Here is an 18,052-nt window from a genome sequence, read left to right as displayed (position 1 = left end):
AACCAAAAAAAAAAAATCTAGGAATAGAGAGTACATTGGAGAGCTTTTTTTTGGATTTCACTCTCTATTATAGAGAGAATTTTGGGTTTACATAGACCATTGAAGATGCTCTAGCTAACACCTTACATTACTACTTGCTTTTGAATTAAAGCCAAAGAATTGAAATAATAATAGTAATAATAGGAGATATTTCGTTTGTGTGTGGCTTATGCTGATCATATTCCTTTTGTGTTTTAGTTCCGAAGCTTGGCCTCTTAATTCAAAATCAACTATTGGCTAATTGATATCTAGGACTGGAGCTTCTTTTCTTTTTTATCTTTTGGAAGCGATGAATCTCAGTTCCCATCAAGCAACTTTTTCGCAGCGACCAGTGATGCAATATGGGCCAATGGTAGCATGTGGGAAGCTGTATTTGGTTAAGTGCATCACTATTACTTCAACACCATATGCTTGTGTTAAATATTAGCATTAATACACCATGTTAAATATGCTAGTATAGATACGGAAGCAAAAACATAAATTATAGAATACAGTAACACATGAGAGTTACATGGTTCAGCCTAACGGCCTACATGCATCCACGAAGGAAACCCTAAAGGGTTACATCAATAATATATTAGAGTGTAGTAAAAATCTTGTGTTACAATGAATTATAACATGTGTATATATAATAGACTAAACCCTAGACTAATAAACTTCTAGTACAAGTAGGAGACTTGGCTTGCACACAAAGTAGAATTAGGCTTGGGCCTATGCTAATGGGCTAATATATCTTTAACACCCCCTCTCAAACTCAAGATGGAAGCTTGATGAAATCTTGAGATTTGATAAGGTTGAGAAGATCCCTTGAATGAAGTTTGGCTCTATGATGGTAGTTTGAAGAAGGCAATGGTCTTGCAGTGTTGATGCAACTTCTAACGGTGGCTTGACTATACCGGAGAGTTTTGACGGCAGCAGTAGGAAGCCAAAGAAGATGAACGCAGGGAAAAAAAAAAAAAAAAACACCGGAGAAGACAAAGATTGTTCTTAAATATACTGTAAGGACAAAAAACCATGGCCACAGGAAGGTGGCTTTGATACTTTGTTAAATATTAACATTGATACACCATGTTGAATATGGTAGTATAAATGCGGAAGTAAAAACATAAATTATAGAATACAGTAACGCATGAGAGTTACGTGGTTCAGCCTAACGACCTACATCCACAGTGGAAACCCTAAAGGGCTACATCAATAATATATTAGAATGTAGTAAAAATCCTGTGTTACAATGAATTATAACATGTGTATATATAGTAGACTAAACCCTAGACTAATAGATTTCTAGTATAAGTAGGAGACTTGGCTTGCACACAAAGTAGAATTAGACTTGGGTCTATGCTAATGGGCTAATATATCTTTAACAGCTTGTAATCAAAATCAGATCACGATTGTTGATCATATTGGTCAAGAAGCAGCTTCTGTCCTGTCAATCAATGCCAATTATTGAGTATGTGCTGTAAAGGCCTTTCTAAGAAATCAATGGACCGATCACAAGATCTTCAGCATATGCTAATGATGAAATTGGTGCATGTGGTGCAACTGGGAATGATATAATTATGATGCGTTTTCTTCCATGGCAACGTAAATGACTCCAAGTTTTTAACTTTCAGTTTTGGAATCATTCATGTTACTGGGAATAAAATCAACATAAACATCAATTTCTGTTCCTTTTTCTTTTACCTGACAAACTTGGCGGTAATCAACATTGTATTTCTTAATAGGTTTGCTTCAAGATATGTGTCTATAATCTTCATCATAATCAACACTTATGTATACCTATCAAATATGATGTTCTTGTTTTACTTTTGGAACCAAATATGATGTTCTTAGCCTTCCATAAAGTCATAAAATTGTCAAACCTATAAAAATCACCCACGACCCATGATTCATCAAACTTCAACCCAAAGAGAACGGAATGGGTCTTAGTTACTATCACAAACCTATTTATGCTCATTATATTTAGTAGCTTCATCATGTATTGTATTGGTTTGCGCCTAATTATCAACTTAAAAGCCAATTAATGTTTCTAAAAAAGATACTTTTTTTTCTATAAAATTATATAAAAAAAACTGTCTAGTTTATTTCATATAATTAGAATTGGGGCAGAACATATCAACAACAGCTACAAGTTACAACACAGTTGGAAAACACCACAAATGATATAATATATCCACGTAATATTAGTCGTTTACTTTCATTCAACAGGCTTGGAATTTCTTCTTTAAAAGCAATTAAATTAACATACCTGAAATTCAATATTAAATAAATAAATTAATAAAAAAGAAATAAACCATAATAAGGTACAGAGGGTGACATTTCACAATGAATACCCGATATTCATTTTTTTTAAAAATCCTAAAATCAACTTGATCTATAGGAAATTTTAAAATAATCACCCTATGTCTTCACTTCATCCCTGATTATAAAAAAAGAGGAAGGTAGATTATTGGGTTGTAGTGAAGATTATGAATGCAAGATTAACATCAACAAATTGTTTTCCGTTGGAAAAAGAAAAACCACTAAAAGTCCAAAAGTTGAGAAGGAGAGGGAGGTGCCGTGACAAAGGGCGAATTTATGAACCCATATCCCAATCATGGTATTCTCAGGAAAAAGAGTTGTGTCGGCTTTGTCTAGTAGTTGAGCTTGACCCAAATCCCAGTGCCGCTTACTTTTGAATATTACAACTAGTGTCTAGAGCTATTACTAGCTAGCTGGGTATAAACTATAAAGGAAATTAAAGAGTGGCGTTTCTTATTATAAGAGTTATGCTGGTGTCAACCCATTGGTTGGCCAAATGGTCGGTTACTCGATTTCAAAGTGGCTATTTTGAATTTGATTAAAAACTTTTTAATTCAAGTCTGAACATTAGTATTTAAAAAAAAATTTCATAGACCAGTGATTTACCTTGTTATAGGCTTATCTATCGTGAATAGGGATTAATCTCTAGTTAAAAATTTGGTAAAAATACTTTAGGAAAAAAAAGAATTATATATGTACTACAACTCGTTTACACGGTGAATTGTGAATTATAAAAGAGTAAATAACTCTTATAATAGGAAACGCCACTCTCTTTAATTTCCTTTATACCCAGCTAGCTAGTACTAGCTCTAGACACTAGTTGTAATATTCAAAAGAAAGCGGCACTGGGATTTGGGTCAAGCTCAACTACTAGACAAAGCCGACATAACACTTTTTCCTGAGAATACCATGATTGGGATATGGGATCATAAATTCGCCCTTTGTCACGGCACCTAGCTCTCCTTCTCTATTATAAATCATTTCTTCTAATATCTTCTACCATCTTCTTCTCTCAACTCTCATTCATTTCTAGAAAAGGAAAAACATTATTGATCAAATACCAGTCACCAAATAGCCAAGGAAAAGAAGCCATTTCTTAATTTCCAACAAGTACTCCTAGCTAAGTCACTACTCACAAGCTGAGATAAAAATGAATAGGTCACAGCCACAACTTCAATGGTTATTTCTCATGTTCTTGGTTTCACTGTTCTTCCATTTCCATACCTCTTATAGTGATGTTGGCACTGCAGCCCTGTATTCTCCACCATATTCCCCCACAGCGTGTTATGGAAGCGATGCAGCTCAGTTCCCATCCAGCAACTTGTTCGCGGCAGCTGGTGATGGAATATGGGACAATGGTGCAGCTTGTGGCCGGGAGGCTGTATTTGGTTAGGTGCATCACTACTACTTCCACACCATATGCTTGTAATCAAAACCAGACAATTCAGATCAAGATTGTTGGTTATATTGGTCGAGCACCTTTTGCCCACTCAACTTATAACGCCACCATCGTTTTGTCCAACACAGCTTTTGGGACTATTGCAAATTCATCAACTGGTTCTTCCTACATCAATATAGAGTTTGAAAGGTAAGTCTTTCAATACCCTTTCCCATTTTCTTTTCCTATATCAAAATATATGCTCTAACACAATATTAGTGCAGTCCTTTGCTTTGTTACTAGTTCAGTTTGGCTGATTCGTCAAAATCCCTTTAAGGCAATATATGGTCTTAGCTTGTTTCCTAGAAATGTTTTCTTTTTTCTTCACTTTTTATGTTTTATAGCTTGTTGCAAACTCTGGATATTCTATTCCCTTCAAGAATATTGCTAACCTAATCAAAGTGAGTAGCATTTAAATGAATATTTCTAACAATACTTTTTTGGTTACAGATATTTTTTCCCCTTACTTTGTTTTCGAAAATGAAAATTGAAGTGTTTACAGTTTGTTAAAGTAGGTTCCCAAAAATTTTGACACTAGCAATGACACGTGATCGAGTTTTTCTTTTTCAATACTTGGTTTCAATTTGATTGTTTCACTGGGTTTAATTGCAATTGATTTGTTGGGTTTCACTGGGTTTCTCTTATTTTTTTGGATAAATCTAGGAATCAAAATTTTGAGATTAAAAAAAAGGGGTAATATTTGGATTTTGGGTACAATTCTATTTATCCAAAGGATTCTGATAACTCTTATTAGTTATGTGGTGATTGGAATACTGATGTTTTAGTTATAATTCATGGTGCAAAAACCAAAAAACCCTAAACTGAGGAAAGAAAAAAGATGTTCATCATTTTAGGTTCATCCTTTTCGCATAACACAATTTGGTGTCATCCAATTTTTATTTATAAATGATTCATTGGTAGCATTACATTGCAAGAAGGCATATATAGACATAAGAAAATGTCAAATCTGCGGGAGCTAATGGGTGCTTAATCAAAGAGAAGATGACTTTGAGGTTGTTCGGTGGGCTCATTTGGGAAGTTGTAAAAGGTAGAAGAATAAACTTCATGGTTGTTAAAGATTGTATGGCTGGGGTTGTATGCCTATAAGTATGTATTCCTTTTCATATTTGGTTCAAATGAAGATGTGCACAGAATAACCTGAATAGTTTTGCATTTGCTTTATAATAATATTGATTTTAATTTGCTGATGATCGAAGGGTTCATGGTGAAGATGTTGTTCCACTCGCTAGAGGTCCGGTCTCACCCTCTGCCCCTAACCCCACCACTGATGATCGAAGGGGCCACTATAAGTATGTATTCCTTTTCTTATTTTTTTCAAATGAAGATGTGCACAGAATAACCTGAATAGTTTTGCATTTGCTTTATACTAATATTGATTTTAATTTGCTGATGATCGAAGGGTTCATGGTCAAGATGTTGTTCCACTCGCTAGAGGTCCGGTCTCACACTCTGCGCCGAACCCCACCACCGAGGATGCCGTTGGCCACTACCCCTGAACATGACTTCATGAGATGTGTAGTCCAGTTGGTGCATAAAACATCTTGTTGTAATGCAGTTTCTCTAACTCTGCCCAATGCTTTCGATTTAAAACCTATAAACACATCTATTCTAGTCTTTGTTTGTGCTTAATGAAATTTGTACTTATAAAAAGAGAACATTTAGTATTATGTTCTAGGGGGAAAAAATGTTACAGTAATATATATATATATATATATATATATGTGTGTGTGTGTTATTTCTCTGGTCTCTTTACTACAGTATATGTAAATGTTATTTGTGGAAAATTATTGCATACTCTTGCAATAACAACCCTTTATTTCTCTGGTACAGTGGCTGACTGTCCATTCGCATGTAAGTGTAGGAAGAACATGATTAACCAGGCTGTCCATGGCTGCCACGTACGCAGTAAGCATTGGCTGCTTGACCATGGCAAGCCTTCTTGCCAGATTATAGCTGTCTAATGAAACGCACAAAGAAAAACACTTTTTCATCTCACAAAATACCTATCATGACATCTCGTACGTGCACCAAGAAAGTCACAAATACCTCCTATTGATACATCGATCATCGCAAATACTAGGTGTGGAAACACACTAATCCGATGCAGATTAAGAAACCTTGAAAAGATAATTAGGTGCTTAGGTTCGGACTATATCACTAACACTTACATGAGCCTATATATTAATATATTATCAACCTTACCAACCAAAGTGCTAAATATGAAATAACCATTAAAATACATCACTCATATAACGTCGAGTGTCACTGAAGTACTAATACAAATGGACAAGACCAATATAAAAACAATATCAAGCATAAATGACCAAAATGCAAATTTTAAGACATAAATAGTCAAAATGAAACAATCCCAAAATTTAAGTAAAAAAAATCTTGGTTTTTATTTTACGGTAAATTTAGATTAATTTTCTTATTAGTTTTTAATTTAATTGTCTATGAGGTTTTTAAAATCTCCCCTTTTATTAATATAAATATACTTTTGTCAACCTTAACAATTAATTAATTAACTTTTCACACATAAAATGAATAAGAAGCCAATTGCTTTAATGAAATTTAGAAATAGGAAAGTGGGTTAATAATAAGCATTTTATAGACATTTTTTAGAATAGCATTTTAAAAAAAAGAATGATTATAATAATATAAAATAAAATGGGAACAAATATTTAGGTTATGTTTAGTAACAGTTTTTGTTTTTTATTTTCAAAAACTTGTTTTGGGGAATATAAATAAAAAAAAAATTCTTATATTTTTGAAATAAAAAACATGTTTGGTTAGCTGAAATTAAAAAGATCATTTTTTGAAAATAAAAAATAAAAAATATGTTGTTATTAAGATTTAAACTCTAATGCTAACTCATTAAATATGAGACAAGTACATTAAATTAAATACGTATTTTCATTGGCTTTTAAAAATTAGAAACTAAAAACAGTCTTTTGCATGTTTTCAGTTTTCTTCACAAATTGAGTTTTAAGAACAGTTTTTGTTTTCTGTTCATTTTGGGTTGCCAAACAAACTTTTTAGTCTCAAAAATAGAAAATTGTTTTTGGAAACAGAAAATAAAGGGAAAAAATAGTTACCAAACATACCCTTAACTTCTATGTTTTTCCATGGTTTAGAAGTGCATGCTATCTAACATAGAACGTTATTACATTGCTAGGAGTGATTTTTATAAACTATTAATACTAGACGTAGGTGCTTATGTTGTCAACAACTCACTGCAGATGCATAGTTACCAAAACCTACAAAGTAATTAATTCACAATTCTTAAATTAATAAAGCAAAACTTCCAAAAGTTATATATATACACACACTCTCTGAACTAAAACCATATAAACACACATATTGTACAAACAAGTCTTAATTTTTCCATCAACAGCCTTCAAAAATAAAATATGCAAAGACATAAACAAAGACCATGACATGAGGAGGAAACACCAAACTTTAACTTTTAGCAGTAATATGACTATCCTAGTCTTGCTTAGTTGTAGTAATAATAATATAGATAGATCAAAACATGGAAAAAGAGACAAAACACTTCAAGAATTACTTCAATAACTTGTATATATGAAGGGTTTTGGTTTTCCAACATCAAAAAACAACTTTCATAATTTAATGTCTTGGTAGTCAATCTGTAAGGAGTATGTACATTCGCTGAAACTTGATATATAATTTCTTTTTTTGTACATGATTTGGGTCATTTTTTAATTAATAAAGTTATTTACTTCAAAAAAGTTATATAATTTTTAAAAATCAAATCTGACCGGCTGTTCAATCGAGAACCTCACAACCGGTCAAAAACCAGGTTGAATTGGGAACTGAGGCACAAACCAAAATTTTGACCGAACCCATTTTTAAAACCATATTCGTGTGCCCAAGTTTATGAGTCTTTCTTGATGACAATTTTCTTTTATTCTTGTTTTGATTATAAAGTGCTTGCAAATTTTCATCTCATAATATGGTTCTATTATGTATAGGTTACAGGTTTCTTTGAGCAATATTGGCAATCTAGTGAGCCAAAAGTCAATGGCCTACTAGGCTTTTGCAAGGTCATGAGCTTCTGAGTAGCAAGTCTCAATTAAGAACACACAAGATTAAGTGCTCATTTTTCTTCGGTTTTGTTGTGCTTATTAGCCATGACTGGGTTTTCAAGGTGCATTAAAGTTGTATGACATTCTTCTATATATACTTTTTCACAACATAGATTGGAGAATCTTCAAATTGCTTTAATAGTGTATTAGAGACAAAATCAACTTGAACAAAAATTATAGGACTATTCTAATATTATGTGTTACTAGATTGGGATGTCATAATAAGTTAAAAATGAATAGCATCAACCCAAACTATTTTAGTAATAATATCAAAATTGACGATAAAAGTAAATAATAAAAATAAATAATAATATCACAGAATTCCATGTTTTTATTAAAACCAAAACTAATGCTAAATGATTAATTTTACGGTAAAATTTCTTGACATTTTTGGCAATAGAAATTTTAATTGAAACAATATTTTAAATTTCTTAAAAACTTTGTAATAGAGTGTCAACAATAATCAGTATTGAGTCTATATATTGACTAATAATTATGTGAAAGCAAATACAATATAAGTAAGGATTACACTAAGTCATTTAGTTCAATCACAATATGTAGGACATAATTCTTATTATCTAATCTAAAATACGATTAATACAACTATGCAATTATTTCAGGTATTACCAACTAAAAAAGAAAAGAAAATGATGGTTCATACTTACCGAGTGTGTCATCAGCTGTGAAGTTTCGTCCAGTGAGCCAATCTTCCATGTTGAAGGTCCAACCATTTATATTACCTCCTACAAGATAATCGGTTGCCCAAACGTTCTCACAGTGAAAGAACAAACCCAATAATAGAACTGTGGCAAAAATCAAACTACATCTTCCCTGGGACATATCACATATGTGTGAAAGCCAATAAACGTTGAAAAACTTGTGTGGCGACTTGACCTAATAAGAACATGAAGATTATATAAATATTTGGTTTCTTATTATAACACGAATTTAATTTTCAATGTATATATGGAAAGTATTATTACTAGAGTTATTCATTATTTGTGAAGTCAAATCCATTATACTTTCACTCAAATGGAAAATATTGCTGTCATTTGAATTAGTTTCTATAAAATGCTAGATTGACATAATTTGCTCATAAAATTTCCTTAAACATTAATTTATAAATAAAGGAATATTTTACGGTTACACAACACATATTACATCAATTTTCCTATTATATATATATTTTTTTAAATCTTCCTATTAATCACTAATTGATGTTCTCTTGCCCATTTCAGCCTTCCAATAAAATGTCAAGATGACGTAATCATGCATATTACGATTGATCATTTGTAACATTAAATTTGTTTAATTGCTAGCCTTAAGGCCCAAACTAAGTCCTTTTGCAATAGAAAACTAGAGGTAAAAATTCAATTTTCTTATAGCCATTTTGAGATTCCTCTAGATCTTCATTTTTTTTTTTTTTTTTTTTTTTTTTTGAGACAAAGGTAAGCGAAATATTATTAAGAAAATCCAAAACTAAAAAATACACCACAAGTTCAAGGCAAATCCGAATGGAAAACATCTTCCACATCCTCAGGCAGAGATTCTACCCATACATCAGTATCTGTAGATAAAACTGCTTTTTTAGCTAAACAATGAGCTAACCTATTCCCCTCACATCGAACATGCTGAAACAAACAGCTCCTCAACGTTCCTCCAATTTGCTTAGATTCATCAATAATGTGACCAAACAAAGTACGACAGTGATCAAAGCCTTTCAAAGCAACAATAACCCGACTACAATCACCTTCAATAATCACTTGAAACACACACAACTCTGCAGCAAACCTCACTGCCCTACGAGCTGCCAAAGCTTCACCCATTTCAACAGACTGAATCGAGCTAATATTCTGCCGCAAAGCTCCAATAATCTACCCATCACAGTCACGAACAAGTACACCAACACCTGCTGACCTGGTTTTTGCAAAGAAAGTTGCATCGAAGTTCACTTTGTAATGATCCTGAGGGGGAGGAGACCAACGCACCAGGGGCCGACGCACTGGCGCACTTTGCACTTGAGGATTAACTTCCCAAAACTCATCAACTAAGCCCTGAGCTCGCTCACCCAGTTCATGCAACGGCCACACTAACTGGCGCTCTCTCAACCTGTTACGGAACTGCCACAGACACCACGCCACAGTAGCAAAAAGTGCAACACGATAACATGAACCATGATTAAACAAAACCTCCAACAGCTCCAAAAACGTCCTACACTTTGCCTGAACCAAAAACAAAAAACCTGGATCCGTCATCCAAACCGAACGAACTTGATCACAAAGCCATAACGCATGCATCACCGATTCTGAATAATCATCACAGCCATCACAAACATTACCAACAGGGATATGCCAAGCCACCAAGTTCTGTTTTGTGGGCAAAGAATCCTTTGCAGCACGCCACAAGAAATGTCTAATTTTATGAGGAACATGGACCTTCCAGATTTTCTTCCACACCGAACCATCACCAGTAGGAGCAGAAGAACTTGGCAGCGACTAGTTCTCATTATCAACAAACATTCTATATGCACTCCTTACACTATAATCCCCATCAACAATCAAAGGCCAGATCAAAATATCCTTCTCCCCATCCGCACAAACCTGGATTTTGCGCACCATATCCGCTTCCCATGGTAAAAAACAGCTTGCCAGACGCCCCGGGTCCCAAGTCCGTGTACTAGGTAGGAAGAGATCACACATCCAACTAACATCATTATTGGTGTAGGGTGAAATAATTTTACTATGGTTGAGATCAGGCAGCCACCTATGATGCCAAACATCTATCATTTGTCCACTACCTACCCTCCATATCGCTCCTTTCTCAATGACACCACGTGTAGTCAAAATACTCTGCCATGCATAAGAACACTTAGGGTGAATTGGGGCATCAAGAATATTACCATTTGGAAAATACTTAGCACTAAAGACTTTAAAGAGAAGTGTATCTCGGTGATGAAAAAAAGGCCAAACCTGTTTAGCCAATAATGCCTGATTGAACTTCTGAAAGTCCCTAAACCCCATGCCACCAATTGATTTAGAAGAACATAAAGAGCTCCATTTAACCCAATGAATTTTTCTTGCATCCCCACTACCCCACCAAAATTTCTGTATCATGGCTTCAATATCTTTGCAAAGACCCACCGGAAGCTTGAAGACGCTCATGGAATAAACCGGGATAGATTGGACCACTGCCTTAATCATAACTTCCCTCCCTGCTTAAGACAACAACTTTTCCTTCCACCCCTGCATTCGGCCCCAAATCCTTTCTTTGATCTAAGTAAAACATGCATTCCTATCCCAACCTAAAAAGGAGGGCAACTCCAAATATTTCTCATAATTTTTGATGACTGGAACACCAAGGCCCACTTTTAGAGCTTCCTGAGTAGCTTCATCTGTATTCCTGCTGAAAAAGAGAGTAGTCTTCTCCTTATTGATCATCTGACCAGAAACAGTCTCATAAATGGCAAGCAATTCTTGAATTTTATTACACTCCTCAAGAGTAGATCTACAAAAAAAATTAAACAATCGTCTGCAAAAAACAGGTATGTTAGTTTAGGCCCATTTCTACAAAGAGAGAAACCATTAATCACTCCTTCATTTGCAGCATTCTGTAAGAGAGCATTCAACCCTTCAGCACAAAAGAGGAACAAATAAGGGGAGAGAGGATCCCCTTGTCGTAAACCACGAGAGGGAACAATCACATCCTTTGGTTCACCATTCACAAGAATAGAATATGACACCGTAGTAATACACTCCATAATCAAAGCCACCCATGTATCTGCAAATCCCATCTTGAGGAGAATTTTTTCAAGAAAAACCCACTCCACCCTATCATAAGCCTTGCTCATATCCAATTTCATAGCCATAAAACCTTTCTTGCTTGAACAACTATTCTTCATATGATGCAAAGACTCAAAAGCAATTAAAATATTATCAGTAATCAAACGATCAGCAATAAAAGCACTCTGGGTCTCAAAAATAATAGAATTAAACAGAGGCTTGAGATGGTTTGCTATCGCCTTACTAATAATCTTATAAATCACATTACAAAGGCTTATAGGACGAAAATCAGAAACCCTTTCGGGGTTTTGGATTTTAGGGATCAGAGTAATAAAGGTATGATTTATAGACCTAAGGATAGACCTTGAATTTAAACAAGATAAAACAGCCTGAGAAACATCCATACCAATATCAGTCTAGTAAGTTTGAAAAAATAAAGGCAGCATACCATTCGGACTAGGGGCTTTAAGTGGAGAGCCATCCCCTTAATTGCTTCTCCCACCTCCTCACTTGTGAAAGGTCTATCAAGTTCTGCTCTTATATCATCAGTTACTACATCATTCACCCCATCCAACACACGATCTAAATCCTGTGGATTTGAGGAAGTAAAGAGATTAGTATAAAAATCATTAAGGAGAGCCAAAAATACCTCTTCATCCTCTTGCCAAACCCCATTCCCATCACGCAACCCCTTAATAAAATTCTTCCTCTTCCTTTGAGTAGCAATCCCATGAAAAAACTTAGTATTCTGATCCCTATTCTTCAACCACTGAACACTAGACCGTTGTTGCCACATTTTCTAATCTTTGTTATGTAATACATTCAACTCCTGTTTCAATCGAATCACCTCCTCATGATCCCCAGATCTGGCCGAAACCTCTTCAGCATACCACAATTTCTCCTTCACTTGCTTTATCTGATTTTTAACATTGCCAAAGTGATCCCGACTCCAAGATTTTAACCACTTCTTACACCTTTTTAATTTTGTTGCAGTCACAAACATAGGTGTACCATTAGGGACACAATCCCAAGCTCTTGTTATCACCTCTTTACATTCAGGATCCGAAATCCACATAGATTCAAACCGGAAAGGCTTCTTACGCCATTTTTGTTGCTCACCATTATCATCCAAATAAAGAAGAATCGGCCTATGGTCTGAGGTAAAGCAATTTAGGTGTCTCACCCTACCTGTGGGAAAACGAGTTAACCATTCATAATTTGCAACACCCCATCCAACCTTTCCCAAATCCATTCTCCCCTTCGCCTCCCATGCCAAGTAAACTCCGGTCCCGAAAAGCCTAGGTCAACAAACCCACAATGGTCCAATACTTCTCTAAAGTTTTGCATCAAAGAATGAGCCCGCAGAGCCCCACCTCTCTTATCTCCCACCTCCAAAAGTTCATTAAAATCACCCAAACAGCACCAAGGAAGCTTCGGCTTTGAGCTAATTATTCTTAGCATATTCCAACCTTCACTTCTATGATTTGTATCAGGCTCCCCATAGAAACCAGTCAATCTCCAAGCATTCTCCGAACCACCATGCACAATAGAATCAATATGGTAGTTCGAAAAACTATCCACCCACACATCCACCTCCTTCTTCCACAGAAGAGCTAAACCACCACCCCTATCGTTACTAGGAATAGTAAAACATCCATAAAAAAGAATCCTATCTCAAACCCATTTCATATGCTCCTTAGATGACCATGTTTCAAATAAAAACACAATCATGGGATCTTGTGCTTGCACAATGTCGACAAGCTCTTGAACTGCATGCCGGTTCCCAAGCCCCCTGCAGTTCCAAGCTAAGGTTTTCATGGCTGTCAGCGGGGCTGAACCTCAGCCTCCACCGTTAAATTCTTAAACTCAACCACCTATTTCTTCCTTCCAACATTCACAAGTCTCAGTTCCTCACTTGAATCCTCTCTTGGTCGCTTCAAAGGTGTCGATCCCAACCCATCTGAAGGCAAACCATCCATTCTGCCTGATTTGGAATGACCATTTGTTCCCACCAGTTCAGTAGGCTCCTTCCTAATCCCGCCCTGACCAGCCCGGTTATCCCACTCATCCAATCCAGTCACCTATGAGGTCTCAAAACACCCTAGTGCAACATTAATTTCATCCAATTTAGCTTGAAAATCCTAGCTTACAAACCCCCCTACCTGTGCAGAAAGCATGCCAACCGAAGTGCTTTTTTCAAGGTTCACGACATCCTCTAATACAGCATGTACTCTAGATCTTCATCTAATTCTCTTAATGTTTCTAAAATTTCGGTTATATAACTTTAAAATCAAAAACAATTATATGAAAAGCAATTATATTATCTCTATAGTCTATAGTCTATAGTATATAATATGTAATGTTTAAACATATTGTATCATTATATAGTGTAGCAAGTTATTTATGCATGTATGCAAACTTTTTCTTTTCTTTTCTTTTTCTTTTTCCTAACCTTATAAGCTTTGTGGTGCTTTTGTGCAGTGGAGTAGAGTCAAATTTTATTAGTCTAGCTTGGTTGGTCTATCAACTCAAGGGGTTAGCTGATAATTTTGCATGTGCTTCTCCTTGAATTGTCTAAAAGAGAGGCAAGTTAGGTTGCAGTGCAATACAAAATTAAGGACATGTTTGGTAGACTATAATAGGCAGTGTAATGTAATAATTATTCCTATGGTTTAGTTATTCTTTAGTTTGGTTATGTTTTTATTACAAGGAATAATCATTCCTTATGAATAGCTATTCTTCAAAATGAGGAATAACTATTCATCTTTAAAAGGTAGTATTAGCTATTTCTTAGTAAGAGCAATAATTTCAAAACTTAATATATTTCCAAATAAACAAACTTTCCATATACATCTAACAATTATAAAAATAAAAAATCATAAAAAATAACACATATCTCTCTTAAATTTAAAAATAAAAATTTTTATGGAGATATAATTATATGAGTATCCTAAAATAAATGTTAAGTTTCATTCTAATGTTATAACTCAACCAAACTAATGAATATGTTTAGTTATTACATTACAACACATTTTATTCCTAGTAATAAAGATTATAATTCCTATCATAATCCTCATTTAGTGTACCAAACGTACCCTAACTTCAGAGTTTTATCATTTGACCTTTAAGAATTTAAGTAAATGAAATAAGTTGTGTGGGGGTTTTTTCCCCGCACACTCAGCTCATTGTCCTCTTTGGGGAGCCAAGCTCGCAAGGATTTGTCCTCGTCTCCGAGTGTGGTCTTTGGGATTTTCACCTCTTTGAGGTTTGACACCATGCCTTGCTCCAAGGGCTTATAAGGCATGCGTGGGGCGCTTCTCTAACCGATGTGGGACTAAGGGTGTTAAGCCTCAAAGAGGTGAAAATCTCAAAGACCACACTCGGGGACGAGGACAAATTCTTGCGGGCTTGGCTCCCCAAATAGGACAATGAGCTGAGTGTACAGGGAAAAAACCCCCACATTTAAAAGCGCTTTTAAATGTGGGGGTTTTTTCCCCGCACACTCAGCTCATTGTCCTCTTTGGGGAGCCACTCTTTGAGGCTTGACACCCTTAGTCCCACATCGGTTAGAGAAGCGCCCCACGCATGCCTTATAAGCCCTTGGAGCAAGGCATGGTGTACCACTCGTCACACATGTGTGACGAGTGGTACACCATGCCTTGCTCCAAGGGCTTATAAGGCATGCGTGGGGCACTTCTCTAACCGATGTGGGACTAAGGGTGTCAAGTCTCAAAGAGGTGAAAATCCCAAAGACCACACTCCGAAACGAGGAAAAATCTTTGCGGGCTTGGCTCCCCAAAGAGGATAATGAGCTGAGTGTGCGGGGAAAAAACCCCCACAAGTTGGAAACTCCAAACTTATATAGCTAAAGAATAGTTCATTTGTTAGTGATTAATTAATTACCTTTCATGGACTTTTCAAATCTAACATGGACATATATAGAGCTAAAGAATAGTTCATTTGTTAGGTTTCTTAGGTCAAGTTAGTGATATTATGCTTGAAGAAAATGAAGCTTTTTGAAACACACTAGTTTATTTCACATTAAAAAAAAAAAAAAAAAAAAAAAAAAAAAAAAAACCTTAGTGATATAATTTTTGGTCAAGCATAAGATAGATAATGAAAACCGATTATCCCATTATCCCATAGGTCTTGTGAAATATACAACAAGGTTTCTACAAGTCATGTTATATAGGTTACTGCAAAAAATCATTATAATGAGATAACTATAGGAACCATGTGATGTGCATGTATGTATGAGTGTTTTCTTGTTAGGTTGATTTGGTCTTTGACTTGTGATTTTGAGAATTTAGTCTGTGATAAAAGATGTGGTTGTCCTTCACCTAGCTTTTCAGCTGGCCTTTCGACAAGGAGATGTGTATTCTAATGGTGGGTTTTCACGCAACTGGCAAGATTACCATTTTGTACAAGATTTAGTTGGGAGAGATTGCATGTGACCACCTTTTCCACCATTTCACACAGCGTTCTTTGTCTCATTTATTACTTCTTATTTTCTTAAAATTTCGTTCCAAACTTTTTCTATTTTTAAGAGATAACTCCATCGTTTTTGTTTTTTTTTTTTTTGTTTTTTGTTTTTTTTTTTATATTTTTTATGATAAGCTCTTATTTTTTGTAGGTTGATAATTGATTAGCCTTTCCAAACAAATGAAAAAATAAAATAATTTCTAAATTCTACATTTATCTTGTAAAGTTATCCTATACCTTGCACATAACCATAATTGCCTTCCATTTTAATCCATAAGAATTAAGATTTTAATTGAACTTTATTGACTTTATTCCCTGACCCCAATCACTTTAATTAGGCTACAATCTTAATACAGTACATGAGGGCGCTTTCAAACATGCGTTTGATAAAAATAAAAAATAAAAAATATCTTTTTACTTTTTAAATTTATTTTGACCAATTAGTTACACACTTACACTTCAACGAGACTCATCCTAACGCACTCCACATATATGCTCTTCCCAAACTACAGTAAAGGTTTAAAATTATGTGTGACAATTGAGCACCAAGATTAGTATAAACCCAAAATTATCTTTAGCTTTTCAATGTTTTCATCTATCAACAACCATGCCTTACCACTTACGTAACTCATGAAAATTTGTATGAACTAGATAGCACCTCAAAATTAAATTGGTTCCATTCTTCTTTCCTGGGCTCGCTCCGCGAACTTTCCATCCTTATCTCATATTTGGCCTACACTACACCGAGACACAAATTAATTGGTCTCCATGGGAATTGGCATCATCTTAAAAGCTACTTTCTTTAACTCTATAAAACACCAAAATAAAAGTCTAGGATCGTGTGCAAGAGTTTGAGGGCGTAGAAGAATTGATCCATTACTACTTGCTTTTGAATTAAAGCCAGAGAATTGAAATAATAATAGTAATAATATATAGGTTGAGATATTTTTGGAGAGCATATGGAGACAAAATATAGGTTCTTCCCATTACCGAATATGTGCTCCCCGTGTGTGTTAAAAATATTTAGTATTCTCAAAAAAGGAACATGTGGGAACTTTCACACATGCGTTTGATAAAATTTAAAAAAAAAAAAAAAATCTTTTTACTTTTTAAATTTATTTTGACCAATTAGTTACACACTTACAATTAAAAATCTCTTTTTGTTTTAATAGTACTTTAAGCAAATAAGCACTTCAACAAGACTCATCCTAATGCACTCCACATATATGCTCTTTCCAAATTACAGTAAAGGTTTAACACACACACATATATAAATATATATATATATATATATATATATATAATATGTGTGTGTGTGTTTGTGTGACAATAGAGCTAGTAAGATTAACATTTACCTTTCAAAAAGGAAAAAACTTATATTATCTCATGATTCTCATCGATCTCATTTGTTTGCAATTCATTAACAATTATCCAACTATCATTGACTTCTGCAATCTCTTTTGTTTAGTTTTTATTTATATATTTTAAATTTAAAAAGAAGGTTAACATCATCTAGCTTAATTACATTCTCTTTTCTTTTTCTTTTTCTGAGTAAATCAAAGAACATGATATTAGCATCTAGCATATAATCATGACTCTTACAATTTGGTCAAATTAATATCATCAGTAATATATATATATATATATATATATATTTATATATATATTTGACATATCACTTCTTTTTCCTTCTTCCATTAATGTCTATATTTTAGAACTCAAGCTTACATTAACAGGTAGACAAATACAGTGGACATATAACATGACCCTTTTTACAATTATCTTTAGCTTTTCAATGTTTTCATCTATACCCATGACCTAACACTTGAGTAACTCTTGAAAAATTTGTAATCCCACTCATCCAAGATTACACCGTCCAATTCAAG

The 18,052-nt window shown here is 34.5% G+C and overlaps 1 protein-coding gene and 1 pseudogene across 1 annotated transcript; one reads left to right on the top strand and one right to left on the bottom strand.

The window, feature by feature from the left end:
- Positions 1–3,490: 3,490 nt before the first annotated feature.
- Positions 3,491–3,932, top strand: LOC115979608 (annotated as a pseudogene).
- A 5,472-nt stretch (positions 3,933–9,404) lies between these two features.
- On the bottom strand, positions 9,405–12,480 carry LOC115980358. The gene is made up of 8 exons (XM_031102621.1): positions 12,334–12,480; positions 12,133–12,273; positions 11,495–11,869; positions 11,207–11,342; positions 10,875–11,116; positions 10,506–10,754; positions 9,894–10,400; positions 9,405–9,779 (listed from the first exon to the last, which is right to left on the bottom strand). Exons 1-8 carry the CDS (start codon positions 12,478–12,480, stop codon positions 9,405–9,407), a joined length of 2,172 nt encoding a protein of 723 aa, XP_030958481.1.
- Positions 12,481–18,052: the final 5,572 nt, after the last annotated feature.

Source organism: Quercus lobata, chromosome 3, assembly GCF_001633185.2.
Source record: "Quercus lobata isolate SW786 chromosome 3, ValleyOak3.0 Primary Assembly, whole genome shotgun sequence".
NCBI lineage: Eukaryota > Viridiplantae > Streptophyta > Magnoliopsida > Fagales > Fagaceae > Quercus > Quercus lobata.
This window is presented reverse-complemented; position numbering and strand designations above follow the sequence as displayed.

What these genes read in the sequence shown, in the direction of transcription:
- LOC115980358 (XM_031102621.1), bottom strand. Translation starts at nt 12,480, where the DNA reads ATGTGGCAACAACGGTCTAGTGTTCAGTGGTTGAAGAATAGGGATCAG. An exon ending in AGGCATTATTGGCTAAACAG is followed by an intron (nt 10,755 to 10,874) that starts GTTTGGCCTTTT and finishes TATGCATGGCAG; the next exon opens with AGTATTTTGACTACACGTGG. An exon ending in ATATGGTGCGCAAAATCCAG is followed by an intron (nt 10,401 to 10,505) that starts GTTTGTGCGGAT and finishes AATGAGAACTAG; the next exon opens with TCGCTGCCAAGTTCTTCTGC.